Raw genomic sequence first — 14859 nt, 5'->3', positions numbered from 1 at the left:
AACCCTCTGGTGGATTCAAACACGGAGTGTTAAATCTTTCACTTTAATACAGAGGGTGTACAGATTCTGTACACTCTGCCAAGCAAAATGTTGAACCAGGTTCCAAACAGGTGGCAAGAGAAGGGCTAGGGAATGGTGTAGCTACTAACCAGCTCTCCTGCCCACAACTTAGCAATGTGGAGCCACATCAATGAAGGCATTTTTTTGGCTGTTGTAGCCCTTCCAAGTTGCACTTCTCCATATCCATTATGCATCACATCAATGATGCCCTGTGGTTACTTACCATCACTTCCACCAGCTTGATGTGCCGTATTATGTCACAGCGATATCTGTCCTGCTGATAAATTTTATGTCTGAAATGAATATTAAGAACTGAATTCATATGAATAAATTTTTAGCAGCAGCTATGAGAGACCAGTTTCACATTACCCACTGCTCCAAGTTATCTTGGCAGTGGATCAGGAGACAGGAGCACAAGTAAACCTAAGATATGGAGCTGACTCACCTCTACATTACAGCCCATTTATGTTCATAAATGAACACATGCTCTCTGAAAGCCTATTCTTCTCCTCTTTTTTTCCAAAATGGAGAATGTCAGTTTTGTCATGTGCTATCTCTTGCCTGACCCAACAAACTCAAAATAAGCAACAGCAAAAAAACTCCAAACCCAAAACAAAACCAAAAAACAAACAAGAAAATCTTCATATAGTGAAACTGGAACAGAAATGCGTAGTTTTAGCCATGGCGCATGTATACAAGAGGAGAGGCAATGCTACAGTACTTCAATCTGTATTGTCTATATAAAACATTTATTTTTAAGCTCTATAATGGTATTATAGAAATACATAGAATATTTTATAGTGTATTTAAGTGTACTCACTGTGAAAATAACACATTTAAGACAGGTATTCTTATGTCCAAATGTTTTAAATATATGCACTTCTTTGCCTTGCAGTATTATGTTACTCTGAAAAACAAAATATCAGTATTTATTCCTTGCTCTGCGCCAGAATCTTCTCATTCAAATTTCCCTGGGTCATCTTGGGTGCTCACTGCTGTGGGATATTTTATAAAAACCACGAAAAGTCTGTAGATTTGTAGATCTCCTATATTTGCTTGCATTCATGTCTAGTGCACATCGCTTGCCGTTCAATCCTCCAAGTGCCTTCTTCGTAAGTACAGTGACATATAGTGCATTCATCAGTTTTCACCTCCCGGCCTGCTGGAATGACAAGGGTTTCTGCAAAGCAGTTTGGGCCTGAAAGAAGGAGAGAGAGCATTATGTGACACCAACAGCACACTGCAATCCAGCCTAGCACGGTCCTAGACCTGGGCACAGAAAACATACAGTAAAGCAAGTGACACTGGGCACATTAAACAAACACGGGCATCACTCACAAGGCATAAAAGCAGCAAAAAACGCAAGGAGCCTGCCTGCCAAAGTGGCTGGATGTTTCTGGTGAGGACTGTCTCTGCCCCCTGTGCAGGAAGGTGCAATAAAAGCTTCCTGTGCAACATGCAACAGTGACAGAGGCCTGGGCACACCCTGATGGTGCAGATGGACACAGACTGAAGCGACAGAAAATGCCAGCTGTTGATAATTCAACAGTGCTACTGTAAGCTAACAAAGCTGCTTATACATTTTGTTATTTTTTTCCCACTGGAAGAAATCATTTTAGTTTCTGTAGTAATCACAGTATCAAATTAGTTTATCTTCCCTTTCATGAGAAAATAGTCTATTTCCAGCAGAGTGGAATAGCTTCAGCCTCTTCTGAATGAGAACACTTTTCATGTATAAAATGAAATATTCCATTTTATGTAAGTCAGTAAGTCTCCAAACATCTCTTTTCATAGTAAACTGAAATAACTTAATTTCCAAGGATGAGGCAGGAGAAAAAGCCACCAACAGAATGTTCAGAAGACCAATCTGGTTCTCTCAAAAAGCAGAAGGCTGTATTATCTATATTTCTGTCAAAAAATAAGTCTATTTTTGCCGTGAAAATCCACATGCACTTGCAAAGCAGCATTAAACTCTCCAACCATGTATCTATCCACTGTCATGTCCACAGTGGAATCCAGCTCTTCCGTTCAATGAGCACACACAGCAGCTGCTCAGGCACAGCCTGACCACTTCATAGCACTTTGGCACCACTGACATCAGGGCAGGATTTGTAGGAGGGGCCAGGATACACTGATCTGATACTGCTGAAATTCTTGAAGGCTATGGATGTACAAAACACTTGTTGACTGCCAGCCTGCTTGCCATACCAATAAATATATCCCAGATGGGCTCAGTCTTCCATTGCTGAGGGCTTACTCCAAGACCTGCACCAAAGAGGCGGCTTCTTCTTCTACAGAAATGTAGCCCACAAATAAAATAGTTCACAAATCAGTTTAACAGTTAACTCATTGAAACAGGTTATGTCTTTGTGTGCACACAACAGCCTGAGAACTAGATGCCAAATTGGACTCCTTCCTCTTGTAAGAGTTAGCTCTAGAAGAGACCTGCAAGACCTGCAGAAATTCACTTCCCCAAGCTGTACTCCTTCTTAATGCTCTGAATATTTAAGCCCATATTTTGTTTTCATAGAATCACAAACTGTAGAATCACTAAGGTTGGAAAACACCTCTAAGGTCACTGAGTCCAGCTATTAACCCAGCACCACTGTGCTCCCCACTAAACCATGTACCCTGGTGCCACATCCACATACCTTTTGAACATTTCCACGGACAGAGATTCCATAACTTCTCTGGGCAGCCTATTCTATATTTGGAACTGACTTTTGACAATTATCTATAACATGTGGCTTCAGTTTGGGGTAACTTCCTGCCCATTTGGATACAGAAACTGTAGCAAAATACAGCATATCTCATCTAAAATCACCTGCTTTACTATCCTAATATTACTGTGATACTTCTGTGTTTTCAGTCCCTCCATCTGTACATATGAAGTATTACTGAGCTGGAAACACTGCAGGGAGGACTTTTGGGGTGGAAGAAATGCTCCTGGGTCCCCACTGTGTGCTGGGAGGAGCCCTGGGTTTCAACCAAGGTAAAGCAGAGTTAACCATGCTGTCCTCGTTGGAACTTTGTTTAAAATATTTGAATGCTGATCTGTATAATTCTGTTTCTCTAAAATACAGTATTCTTCTTGCAACTAATAAAGTTTCATCCAAAAATAAATTCACCTACACATTACATAAAGATACCTGAAAGTTTTGCATGCTGGACTGTAACAGCCCCATGATTTACAAAGCTATATGATATAAAGAGTTAAAATATTAAAAGCAGAATCTACTTTCCATGGAGAATTTGTATGAAACCTACAAGACCACTTGAAATTTAAACACTGCTTAAAAGGCACCATAGGAAAAAAAGTGATGTCAATCCCTTGTACAGGATCTATTTTATTCTGGAAAAGCAAATGTTATAGGTTATACTTAGTTATAAAAACAACTGGGGAATAAAGTAAAAATGGTGAAACACATCTAATATAATTCACTTGGATTCAGAATGTAAATGCCTCCAGTCACAATTAGCTACACTTTAATGTCATGTGTGATGAGTCCTTTTTAGACCAGAAAGTTATTTAATGTAAAGACTGAACAAGTTAGACCTCAACTAGTAAAGTATTTTATACGGGGTAAGTCATTGCTTTGGTAAATCTACAGAAAAGCAATAATCATCTACCTGAGAAAGGGACTTGAAAAAATAAATGGCAGCAACAAATGTTGTTTTAGTACCATGGAACTCTTCCTTAGATAATTGCCCTCTTTCTGGTTCTGCATTTGCACCCATCATTACTTTAAGTGCAAATCTGATATCAGCAGTCAGCTGGCATCCTTGCCCTCACCTTTTTCTCTGCAATATTGCACACAACATTGTGGGTAATGTTACAGAAAAGGTCATGAATGAACAGGCTAAACTGACTGGATTACTGCAACATCATGCACATAAATGTCAGTGCAATATAGTGTCCAAACAAGGAAAACTAATTCCACAACTCTTCTTTTATTATTTCTCTAAAGTCTCAGACTTCTATGGAAAATAACTCTGAGCTTCACCCCAGACCCTCATTCAAATTTGAAGCTGTATGAGCTTGTCCTGGCTCTTGGTGTCCTGTGGCTCCCTTCCCACCAAGCAAGGAATGCTCATCCCTTTCCTTTTCCTCTGAGGAGCAGACACAGCACACAGACTTACGTGGCTCCACTGATCAGACCCGCCTGCAGTGATGGGGTATACACGGGACAGCACTGGTGGGACCCTTGCTGAAGGGCTGCTCTGGCTACTCCTGTGCCTCCAGCAGACCTTCCCTGGCCCCTGCCTGTCACACAATCACAATCACAGAATAGTCTAAGTTGGAAGAGACCCACAATGATCAAGTCCACTTGAAGGGATAGCAGTGATGAAGCCACTAAGGATTCTCTGCCTATCTAAAAGGACAGTAGGGAAACTGAGGAATTGAAGATGTTGAACTGACAGTGGGAAAGCCTGGAGGTGCAGCAGGCACACAAATGCTAGTTTTAAAAGCTTGAGTGTCTTTTCTCAGTCTCCCTTTGAAGAGGGAAATCCTCCACATTCAGAGTGGACAAGCTGCCCCAATAGCAAGGCACTTGCTAAAACTACTGCTTTACTTAAAACTGGGCAGTTCACATTGATTAAGCAAATTTTTCAATAGGTGAGCTATTTTTGAGTTTTTAAGTTTGCAAAATTACCTGACTTAGCACATGAAAAGCATTTCCAAGTAAATTGGGGCTGTTCCAACCCCACAGCAGTGGCGGTCTTTCTCACTAGATGCTGCTGCTGCAGGAGCAGTGAATTTATTCTCCTTGGTCTACAAAGGAGGTTTCCTGCTTTCTGAGCTCCTTTTTGGCTACACCACTACTCTGCACAAGTTCAGCACCTGGTACATGCTCAGTGCAGCGTGGGCTTGTTTGCTCTGCAGTATAAACCTCCTGGCTCCATCCCCAACTGTGTACTCTTACATAGCACTAAGGCAGTCAGCAGTGCTGCACTTCCTCACAGCAGATGAAGATCTTGCCGTATCACTCTTAAATCTGGCAGAAAATTCATTATGACATATTGTATCAATTCTGAGCCCAGCTTGAAATCTACCACGATGCTGTTTGTTTTCCTAAAGTATACAACGGGTGCTGTCAGACTCCACTCGAGCCATACCATGCTGGTATCAGCACAGATTTCTTTCCCAGGGCTAAGGCACTGTTGCTGCCATTGCAGCGATGTGTCAAAACAGCAAGTTCAGTGCAAATCCTCAGTTCTCACACTGAGCACCAAACTGGCATGCAGCTCTTGGCTTCCCTGCATCTGAAACAGTGAATCCTAGCTTCCAAAAGCAACATTTTTACTGGGATCTAAAGAACTAAGAAGACAGATCTGGGTGGTTAGTTCATTGAGTGATTATAAAGAGATCCTCATCTTGTAAACACTTAAAAACTACTAAAGTTTCAAAATATTATTGGGGTAAATGCTGCTATTGTAATTTTTAAAAATAATTTCACTGGTCCTGTGGAAAGTTTCCAACTACTTACATGCTATGCTTCAGTGTTGACAAAGGCAATAATCTAATTAAAATCCGAATTTTTTTATCTCAGATAGAAACTGCTGATGCCAGTTCTCAGTAGCAAATGCCTCAGCCACTCACCTACAGAAGTACCTGTAACCTTGACAACCTCAGAAGTGCCTCTCTGAAACTACTCCTCCCCTCTGTCCACAAAACCACAGCTGTATGTCACGGAACTATTCCTGTTTCCTCTTCCTCCTGTCCTTGCTTTTGTATGGGCACATGTTCCAATCAGTTACAAAATATGAGATACAGCAATTTGGTAAATCACAATTTAATCAACTGTTTTCATCATGTGTTAAACCGAATCATAGACAAAGAAATTGTTCAACTGCAAGTTAATGTGCTTGCCTGGAGAATAAGTCACAGCAGATTTTTGCTAATTAAAACTACAGTGAAAACCTCTCTGTAATACAACACTTTGATGTAAGACTGCTTTGGGCTCTGGTTTGTACTAAATTTCCTCACAGTTGCCTCTCTAATAGCCCTTTCAGCAGTCAAACAGGCCACTTCCAAGGCACCTGACAGCAAACTCTGACAGTTTTCTGGCATTCATCACTGGCATCATTCATTCTGGCATCATTCATGTCGTATTAGAGCATTTTTTAAATTATATAACATCAGTATTTGGCTTACCCCTTTGGTTTTATTTACTCTTTTTTTCATTTTTCATGGAGACAGTTTCAATGGTTACAACATGGAAAGAGAGGTCCTACACTTTGCCCTGGCAGTATTGAGAGCCATGACAATATACAAGAACAAGTAGGACTGGGTGAGATCAGAGGTCCACCTGCACCAGCAGAAGGCAGAAGGAGATGCATGGGGAGGTATACAGGGACAGAGCAAGCACACATATCCAGCTTCCAGCACTGTCTGCATTGGATATTTGGTTAACGGCTCCTCCTTGCTGTATTAGTGGAGTTAATGGATGGAGTTAAAAGGTTACTTTATGATTAAGCTCTCCAACATCCTGCTGAACCAAATTCTGATAAACAGAATTTGGTTGCAAGGAGGTCCACAGATACTGTGCACAGGGTAGAACCATTTTCTTTTGTTTCCCACCCACTACCTCAACTTGGTATTTCAAAATCCTCATAGTGGAAGAGGTGGTAACAACCATCTCCACTTCTGTCATGCTGCTCATGATCTTATTGACCTTTTTATGCTTCCCTTCCATCCCATTACCTCACCTGCAGGTTGAAGAGGCCAGCTCTGTACCATCACTGTCCCTGCCGACCTCCCCCAGTTCTGCTACCTCTTTTTGGGGCTGTGAGGATCAGGCCTGTGTACCACACATAAATTGTACAAACACCATGGACCTGTACAGTAGCCCAGTGATATTCACTGTTTTGTTTCCTATTTTCCTCCTACTTTTTGACATTTGCTTTTCTGTTGTGACTACTGATCAAAAAGTTGAGCTGACGTTTTCGTTACACTTACAAATTTTACATCAGATAGAAATCTTACAGAAACAAAGGTATCGTTCCACTCAAGTAAAATCTGCCGCTGCCTGTGTTGCGTAAAAGTTTCGCTGTCCAGAAATGCTACTTGACAGTCTTCTATGTACAGAAGTGTTTTTGTTGCTCAGTAGTTTCAGGAACATGCTGGAGAAAGCAAAACCTTCCCTCCCATCTCTCAGATCTTTCTTCTTTCTGACGTTTTGAGATTTTCTCCATTGCAGATACCAGGGAGACTAAGGAAACAGTGAGCTGGAAAATGTAGACAACCACCTGCCTGCATTTCAAGCTGTCTACTGCTGTAGATGGCCTGTGATGCCATAATACAAAGCCAAGGACATTCTGGAAGTTACACTGAGGAGCTAGGAAAACTGAGGACCAAACCACAGGCAAATGTTGGCTGTGCCTGCCTCACAGTGCACAGGAACACAAAGTCCCTTCTCACCTGCTCAGCTATTTGAGATGAGTTTTGAAATGTGCTAATGTGCCATGGTGAGATATCAAAATAAGGCTGCTGTGCCACATAGCTCCGCAACAGAAAGATTTCTGAGACACGGGCATTACCTCCCTCATCCCTCTCAAATCTAATCACTTTCCCCAGAGATGGTATCGGTGCCTACTTGGTGTCCTTCCAATCTCTAATCTCTTCTAAGGGGTCTGTATCTCCCTGGCTTGATTTTGTTTCCCTCTCATGTGGATGTGTGCACATATATATAATACATCTGTCTCCTGTGAAATGTCAGCTCAGAAGATAAAGCACAAAAAGCAGCTGGCAAAAGGAGCCTGTGACCAGGATTACAGCAGACTCTCATTCTCTCACAAAAATTAGTTCATCACCCTTGCCACTGTCATGATTCTGACTTCTCCCAATCCATCGAAATCTTTTACTTGCCTCAGTACCTCCAGACACAACTGAACCAAGCCCAAAAGAGAGCTTTCTACAGAACAAGGATTCAGATAAATCCAAGTTTAAAAGCAATTTGAGACTGTGAAAAATCATGTACTATTTCCATACCTTATCAATGTTTTAAGATACTGACAGCCAGAGAACCATGGCAGACATCCTAACAGACTTCCTGTAAATATACATGTATGACAAGGAAAAACAAAATAAAAGTATATTAATTTTGTGATCTTTCCTACCTGCTATGGGAAGTAACAAAAAAGCAGTGGGTGAAATACGCAACCCTCCATGAAAGCATAATCTTTCCCATGCTAGAGAAAGCTTTGGTGATTTTAAGAGTAATAAAACCCCTCCTTCTGTTAGGGCTATATTTTGTTAGATGCATAAGGAAATGACAGATCAGGAGAAACGATTTAAAATAGCGTTTTGCCAACTTATTTAGAAGGATGTGTACAGAAATGTCTGCTGTGAGTGGACAGATAGAAGAGAGCCCAAGGAATCTCTTCTGTAACTAAACAGGATGACCATGTTATCAGTGGCACTGTTGTGACAAAGTGGGTACCAAAGCTCTGGCACTTGCTCTAGCCTATGTGTGCCTGTGTGTGTGCATGTGTTTTAATCCAGAAGATAAACCAGTTATAACCTACTTAAGAGTTGGATTTTAATGTTCTGCTGATGAGACTCACAAGCTCTGTTTATGACCATGTTCCATTGTTTCACTATTTCATTTATCACATGTGACAGCACTATTGATGAACATTTTACTCTTCTCGAGTTCTAGAAATTGCAATAGTGTCCAAAAAGACCCACAGAACATGAAACAAATGCCACCGCAACTGCTGGACTGATCCTTTTCACCACTGCTTCTTCCCAGCTCTGATTCTCCATCACCTTGGACTTGGTGGTGGTGTTAGCATCCCTGGAATGACAATGTCAAATACTACCAAAACCACTGACAATGCCAATAGTACCAGTACCAAAAAGGGCTGCACAGTTTTGCACAGATAGAAATGGCTTGTAGGAAGGGAACATTCTGCCTAACCTGCCACTGCTGCTGTCTCCTTAGATTTTCAGGTGTATCCAGTGAGCAGCACTTCAGCTTTTTGTGTACTGAATACAAAGAAACAAAGGAGCATCGAACTCCACACAATCCAATACCATATGAGCCAAATAGAAAGCCTCGAAGCATAAAAGGGCCAAATTAAACATAAGGTTTGACTGCCATAAAAATATACTGCATCAAACAACTTCCTTTACAGAGAAAACACAGAAAGACCCAAACAGGCTACTTAAAATTATTTCATTACTTGTAAAAGGACATTATATTCCACCCAGGAACAGCACCGATTAGACATGAGCTGAACATTGTGGGTATCTCACAGAAAATTACATAAATACTTAGAAGCCAGCAAGTTGCATATCGATTTTAGGCTCAGCTTTCTTGCAGGTCTGTCACAACCCAGATGATTGGGAAATTAAAAATATCGGGCTTGAATGTATGGAGAAAAATCATGTCAGATACCTGAGACAAAAAAGAATCACAGAAACATTTATGTTGGAAAAGATTTCTAAGCTCATTGGGTCCTTATGTTTACCAAGCACTGCCAGGTCTACCACTAAACCATGTCCCCAAGAATCCACATACCTAATGAATGCTTTCAGGCATGGTGACTCCACTGCTTCCCTGGGCAGCCTGACCACCCATTCTATAAAGAATGTTTTTCAAATATCCAGTCTAAATCTCCCCTGACATAACTTGAAGCCACTTTGTCTCATCCTGTCACTTGTTACTTGGGAGAAGTGACCTGCACCTGGCTGCAACCTTCTTCCAGGTAGTTTTAGAGAGCAATAAGGTCTCCCCTTAGCTTCCTTTTCCCCAGGCTAAACAACCCCAGCTCCCTCAGCCGGTCTTCATGGGACATGCACTCCCTACATCTGCTCCACTGCCCCTCTCTGATGCTCCAGCACATCAAGGTCCTTCTAGTGAGGGACCCACAGGATTCAGTGCTGAGCCTTGGGAACGCCAGCAGTGACCAGCTGCCGGCTGGATGTAGCTCCATTCACCACTACTCACTGGGTCTGGTCATCCAGCTGTTTTTTTACCAAGTGAACAGTGAACCAGTCCAAGCCATGAGTAGCTAATTTCTCCAGGAGAATGCTGTGGGAGAAACAGGAACTCCTGGGGGCTGGTGCTCTTTACCCTACTCACCATTGTCCCCGCCTGCTGGGCCCAGGCATGCCTGCAGAAAGCTGCCTGCCTGCACTCCCTTAGCTCTCTCTCTGCTTCCCCCTGCACCACCCAGACTGGACTGTGAACCAGCCTGGGCTAAAGTCAGCCTGGAGGAGCGGAGGATGGTTTGGTCTGGGACACAAGCTGCAGTGCAGTGTTCTGCAGAGATGCTTGCAATGGAGTGGAGCCCAGGGAGTGTGTGGGAGTAGCACTGGCTACTTGGAAATTACTTCTGAAGCCCAGAGAGGGCATTCATGTCTAAGAAAACAAATTGAATCATTGCTAATTTTTCCCACTGTTACAGAAACTGCAGAAGCATTGCCAGGCATAGCAAGGACTGGCAGCAGTGATGGGGCAGTCTGTGGGCTGCAGTGGAGTAAAATGCCTGCCTGCCCCAGCACTTGTAGCATGGGAGTTTAAAAACTCTGCTGTTGAGGTTAACGGGGCTTATCCTTCCCTTTCTTAAGATGTTTATTCATCCCAGTGACCCTGCTGGGCTTGGCAGGATAACTGAGGGCCTGGTGAAAGATCTGCTCAGCACTAAGACATCTTCTTTGCACTGGGAAACAGCAGTTTACTCTTCAGATTAAGCAAGCCATGTGAAATGCCTTTGTTGAAAGATCCTCAACGAGTTGTCCTAAAAACTGTTATGCAAGTTTAAAAAGATTATGCTCTTCCAGAAGCGTATGATACAGGCCTCAGAGATTTGCTGCAAACACTGTAACTAAAAGCACATTTTAATTAGCCAAAATACTTCAGCACTGGTGGGCTGTAGTGTCTATCAGTTAGGCTAGTTAGGTCGCTGAGAAATGGTCAGTAACTTAGGCAAAAATGCACATACAGTCAGGATTTTATATGTCCTGAAACACAGGCTAAATGCATGATACTAATGAAGGATAAGATTTAGAGAACTATTTTGGGAAAATCCCTAAAGATTTCAATTAAATCAAAAGCTAAAGTGGTATCAAAATACAGAATAATTCTGCTTTAGCAATGAAGCAGAATCTAAATCAGTGTATTTTTCCAGTCACTATAAATCACTGGGTATTGAGAACGTGATATGTGAGGATAGCCAGCAGCTACCTACTAGTACAAGGAATTATTCAATTGAACCAACAAAATATCATCAGTCAAGCATCAACCATTTTTTCACCACATTTTAGAATAGACACTGAATACAAAGATAGACACTGAATACAGTTAAACCAGAGATTATCTTTCTTACTGAGAATGATTTATACCAAAATCCTAAATGTAGTATCACTCAAGTCCTGATTAACTGTCACAGCAGACAGTGAAAACTCTCCCAATTACATAGTCCCCTTGCAAGTTTAGCTATTTTATAAAGACTTGGTTTGACTTCTTGTTATTTCTTATTTTGTGCCATCATTACTGATCCTTTGGGTTTTTATTTTTTAAATTATGATCTTAGGGGCTTGCATAAACAGCCAGATTTCTATCCACTCTTCACTAGAGTCGATTTGTTCTGGTTGTAGCTGTACAGATATCCCTAACATGCCTCTCTCTAGGTAATTTGCTGCTGAAGTGATACACACCAAGGAGAAAAATGTGTCATCACTGAAGGAGCTGCAGTTTGAGATCTCAGACACCTGTGTAACCCTCTCATACACAGCAGCTGTAAGCAAAGCTGACAGCTGCAGAAAAAGGAAACAGAGGTTAAGACTCTTAAAGGCAATAAAGTTTCTGCAGTAACAGAAATAAGTGGTCTGTCACATCTGAACTGCTTAGCTTTGTACTTGAATACTTTGGCCCTTGTGGCATTTTCTTGATTGTATCTGTGATTTTGTGCTTATTTTATCCATTTCCTTTGAGTTACAAAAGGTAAGTATCTAGCCAAGACCAGTACCAGCACAACTTTTATTTAAAACATTTAAAAATTCCAAACAGTTCCACAAAGATTATTCTTCAATATATACTGAAGACCGAGCACCTTCTTTCCCCCTTCCACCTTTCTCATTTAGAATGTTTCCAGTAATCTTCCTCCTAAAACCAGAAAAATAGTACCCCTTCTAACTGGAATATAAGTGCCAGGGATCTGTGCCAAAGAATGAACTACAACTGTCAGCACGTCATGCATAGTTTTAAAATACAATTCCTTCTAACGACATCCTTTGCTGTGCATTGTTAGCTTCACTGACTGAAATAAAAAGCTGTCATTGTGAAAAACAGGTGTAATGCATGGGAACCAGAAAAGGCAAATAAAGAACCTGTTGAGTCACAGTTTTAACATATTAATCCTATAGGTGTGAAAATTTACAAAATATACAGTTGTAATTGCTAATCATTTTAATCTCATACTATTACTATGTGAATATGCCTGTACAAATAAAGGAGTAGCTAAGTTTTCCTAAGGAAAAAATTCCTTATCAGCTAGCTTTAAGATCCACCTAAGTTACTCCACAATTGAGAAAAAGCACAGTATTTTTAGGAGCAAAAGAGTGGTTATGCTCTGCGCTCTGTGCTACTCAATCAATAATTCCAGCTTTTTATCCCCTTTAACGATTTTCCCCTGGTGGTTATGAAACATAGCCCTGACACAGCTTGCTTTGGAAAGACTGCATTTTGTACCTGTGGAGGAAGCTGAATTTAAAACCAGAGGAAAATGCCTCTGTGAAAGCATGCTCTTTTCTGCCCCAAGCAGGGTTCCCTGAGCAGCTCTGCTCCCATGGCAGGCCAGGATGCAGTCTGGCAAAAGTCTGGCATCAATCCCTGTTCCAGCACACTGCTTCTAGCCAGACACAGTTTTGGGGATAGGCACCCAGCTTTGTCACCTAAAAACGAGGGATCTGGTCTAAGCCAGCCACCCACCGACTCCATATACAGAAGGAAAGGAAGAGGCACTTCTGGGGACAGGTCCTTGTACATCCTGCAGACAGGTGCTGCCCCAGCTGCTCACTAGTCTGCTCTGCACCAGCACACAGGCATCCTCCTCACATTTCAGCCCATTTCTCACATGGCCTCCTTGGATCACTCCCTTATCTTGTCAAGGTCTTGTACAGAAAACTGAGTGAGATGCTAAAACAACATCATTTGGATGGAAGAAATAGCATAGGAAGGGGTGTGTCAAATATCAGTTATTCTGTTGATTAGAAACTGTCAACAAGTCAGAGCTGAAAATTTGAGAAAGGAGAATTCCTGAGGAGAATTCACACACTCCTCTCAGGTCCAAATCTAAAGCCAGCTTCTAAGAAATACAACCAGGTATGATGCAAATCTAAATATATTAACATGTAACATGAAAATCCATCACTACCTGAAGTTAATTTCCTCTTATTTCCATTTGCATCACTCTCACACAACTCAGGAATCAAAAACTAGCTAACAGGGATGCTTTGGAGTAGGAAGAGCGGGAAACCAGAAGATGGAAGGATGATTCACTGCAAAAGCAAGAGATTAGGAAGGCACTGGTGTTGGAAGAAACCAAATCAGTGTGATTTCAAGCAGGAAGGAAAAAGGAAGAAAACAGGCAGAGTGACTGGCAAAATTATTTTAAAGAATCATTTTTTTTTTTGTTGAGATGGAAAGACAGATGGTTTGAAGTGAGAGACATGAATCATAAAAGATATGAGAACCATCTTTGTTAAATGTAAGGATTGCCTCTGTGGGTTATACAAATCATTCATCCAAGAAAAGTGCAGCAGCACAGAAATTTTATGTCACTCACAGGGGCACACATGAAAGGACACACACAACCCAAAAAGAAAATCTTCCATGTAACATCACGCAACTTCTTCACTTTTAGAGTCTTAAACAGCATTTATTTTCCCACGTGCTGCAAAGCCAAGAGCACCATTTGATAGTGCAGTGCTCTTCACCCATGATGTTGTTAGCACAGGCTCTTTCTATTACGCAGGTGTGAGAAATTGGGCAGAGCCCAGCAGAGAGCAAAACCCCCTTGGAGCAGACAGATCTCTGGCTTCCTGGACATATGCCAGCTAGGCCAGGGACTAGTGAAAGAAACACAGTGAGGATGATAAGCTCAATGCTCCCTTCAACATTCCCATGGACTTGTTAAGGGGTATCAACGGATCGAGTCTGCATATTCAGCCACCAGCACTAACATCACTGGGTGGGCTATTTTGGCTAGGCAGATTCAACAGCTAATCCCTGTCACACAGCAGGATACAGACACCTTCAAATAACGCCAGGGCTCACGTAGAGCCCTCTGGTTTTAGCCAATGCAAACTCAAAATCTAAGAATTCATATAATGAATTGTGAAATTCATATAATGCAGATTGCAAAGATGTCTGCTCTTCTAAGGAGAGACAAGACATTCCCAGGGAGGAACCGAACAATTTAAATGCCCAACCACTTAGTCGAGGCACTAAGCCCAAGAGGTGGCAAGCACTACTAGTATTACTGGGGCTCCTGTTCACAGAAGTACCCATCAAGCTCCTGCAAAGACGCTCAGGGAAAAATAAGAAATCGGATCAGGACTTTCATTAAATTAATAGCCCAGAAAACTCTGAAAAAAATAAAACTGGATTCCAGAAATGGCCCCCAAGATGGCCAAGTTGGCAGTGGGAAGCTGGGCTGCTTCCTAGAACTTTCTTTTCCTTTTTTTTTCCCTAACATGTAAGACCTCTGCAGTTACCAAGGCATGAAAACCAGTCTTTGTATTTACAGTAATAGAATTATTGTAAACCTATTCTTAAATATTTCCAC

At 41.6% G+C, this 14859-nt stretch overlaps 1 protein-coding gene across 2 annotated transcripts in view; it reads right to left on the bottom strand.

The window, feature by feature from the left end:
• Positions 1-788: 788 nt before the first annotated feature.
• Positions 789-14859, bottom strand: part of VWC2 (von Willebrand factor C domain containing 2) — a 54121-nt gene continuing 40050 nt past the window's right edge. For both annotated transcript variants that reach the window (XM_041714653.2, XM_041714654.2), the window contains exon 4: positions 789-1258. In XM_041714653.2, the coding sequence (XP_041570587.1) occupies positions 1107-1258 (152 nt within the window). In that variant the 3' untranslated portion in view covers positions 789-1106. The remainder of the gene's footprint in view (positions 1259-14859) is intronic.

Source organism: Taeniopygia guttata, chromosome 2, assembly GCF_048771995.1.
Source record: "Taeniopygia guttata chromosome 2, bTaeGut7.mat, whole genome shotgun sequence".
NCBI lineage: Eukaryota > Metazoa > Chordata > Aves > Passeriformes > Estrildidae > Taeniopygia > Taeniopygia guttata.
The sequence above is the reverse complement of the archived record's forward strand: the minus strand, read 5'-3'. Positions and strand labels throughout refer to the sequence as shown.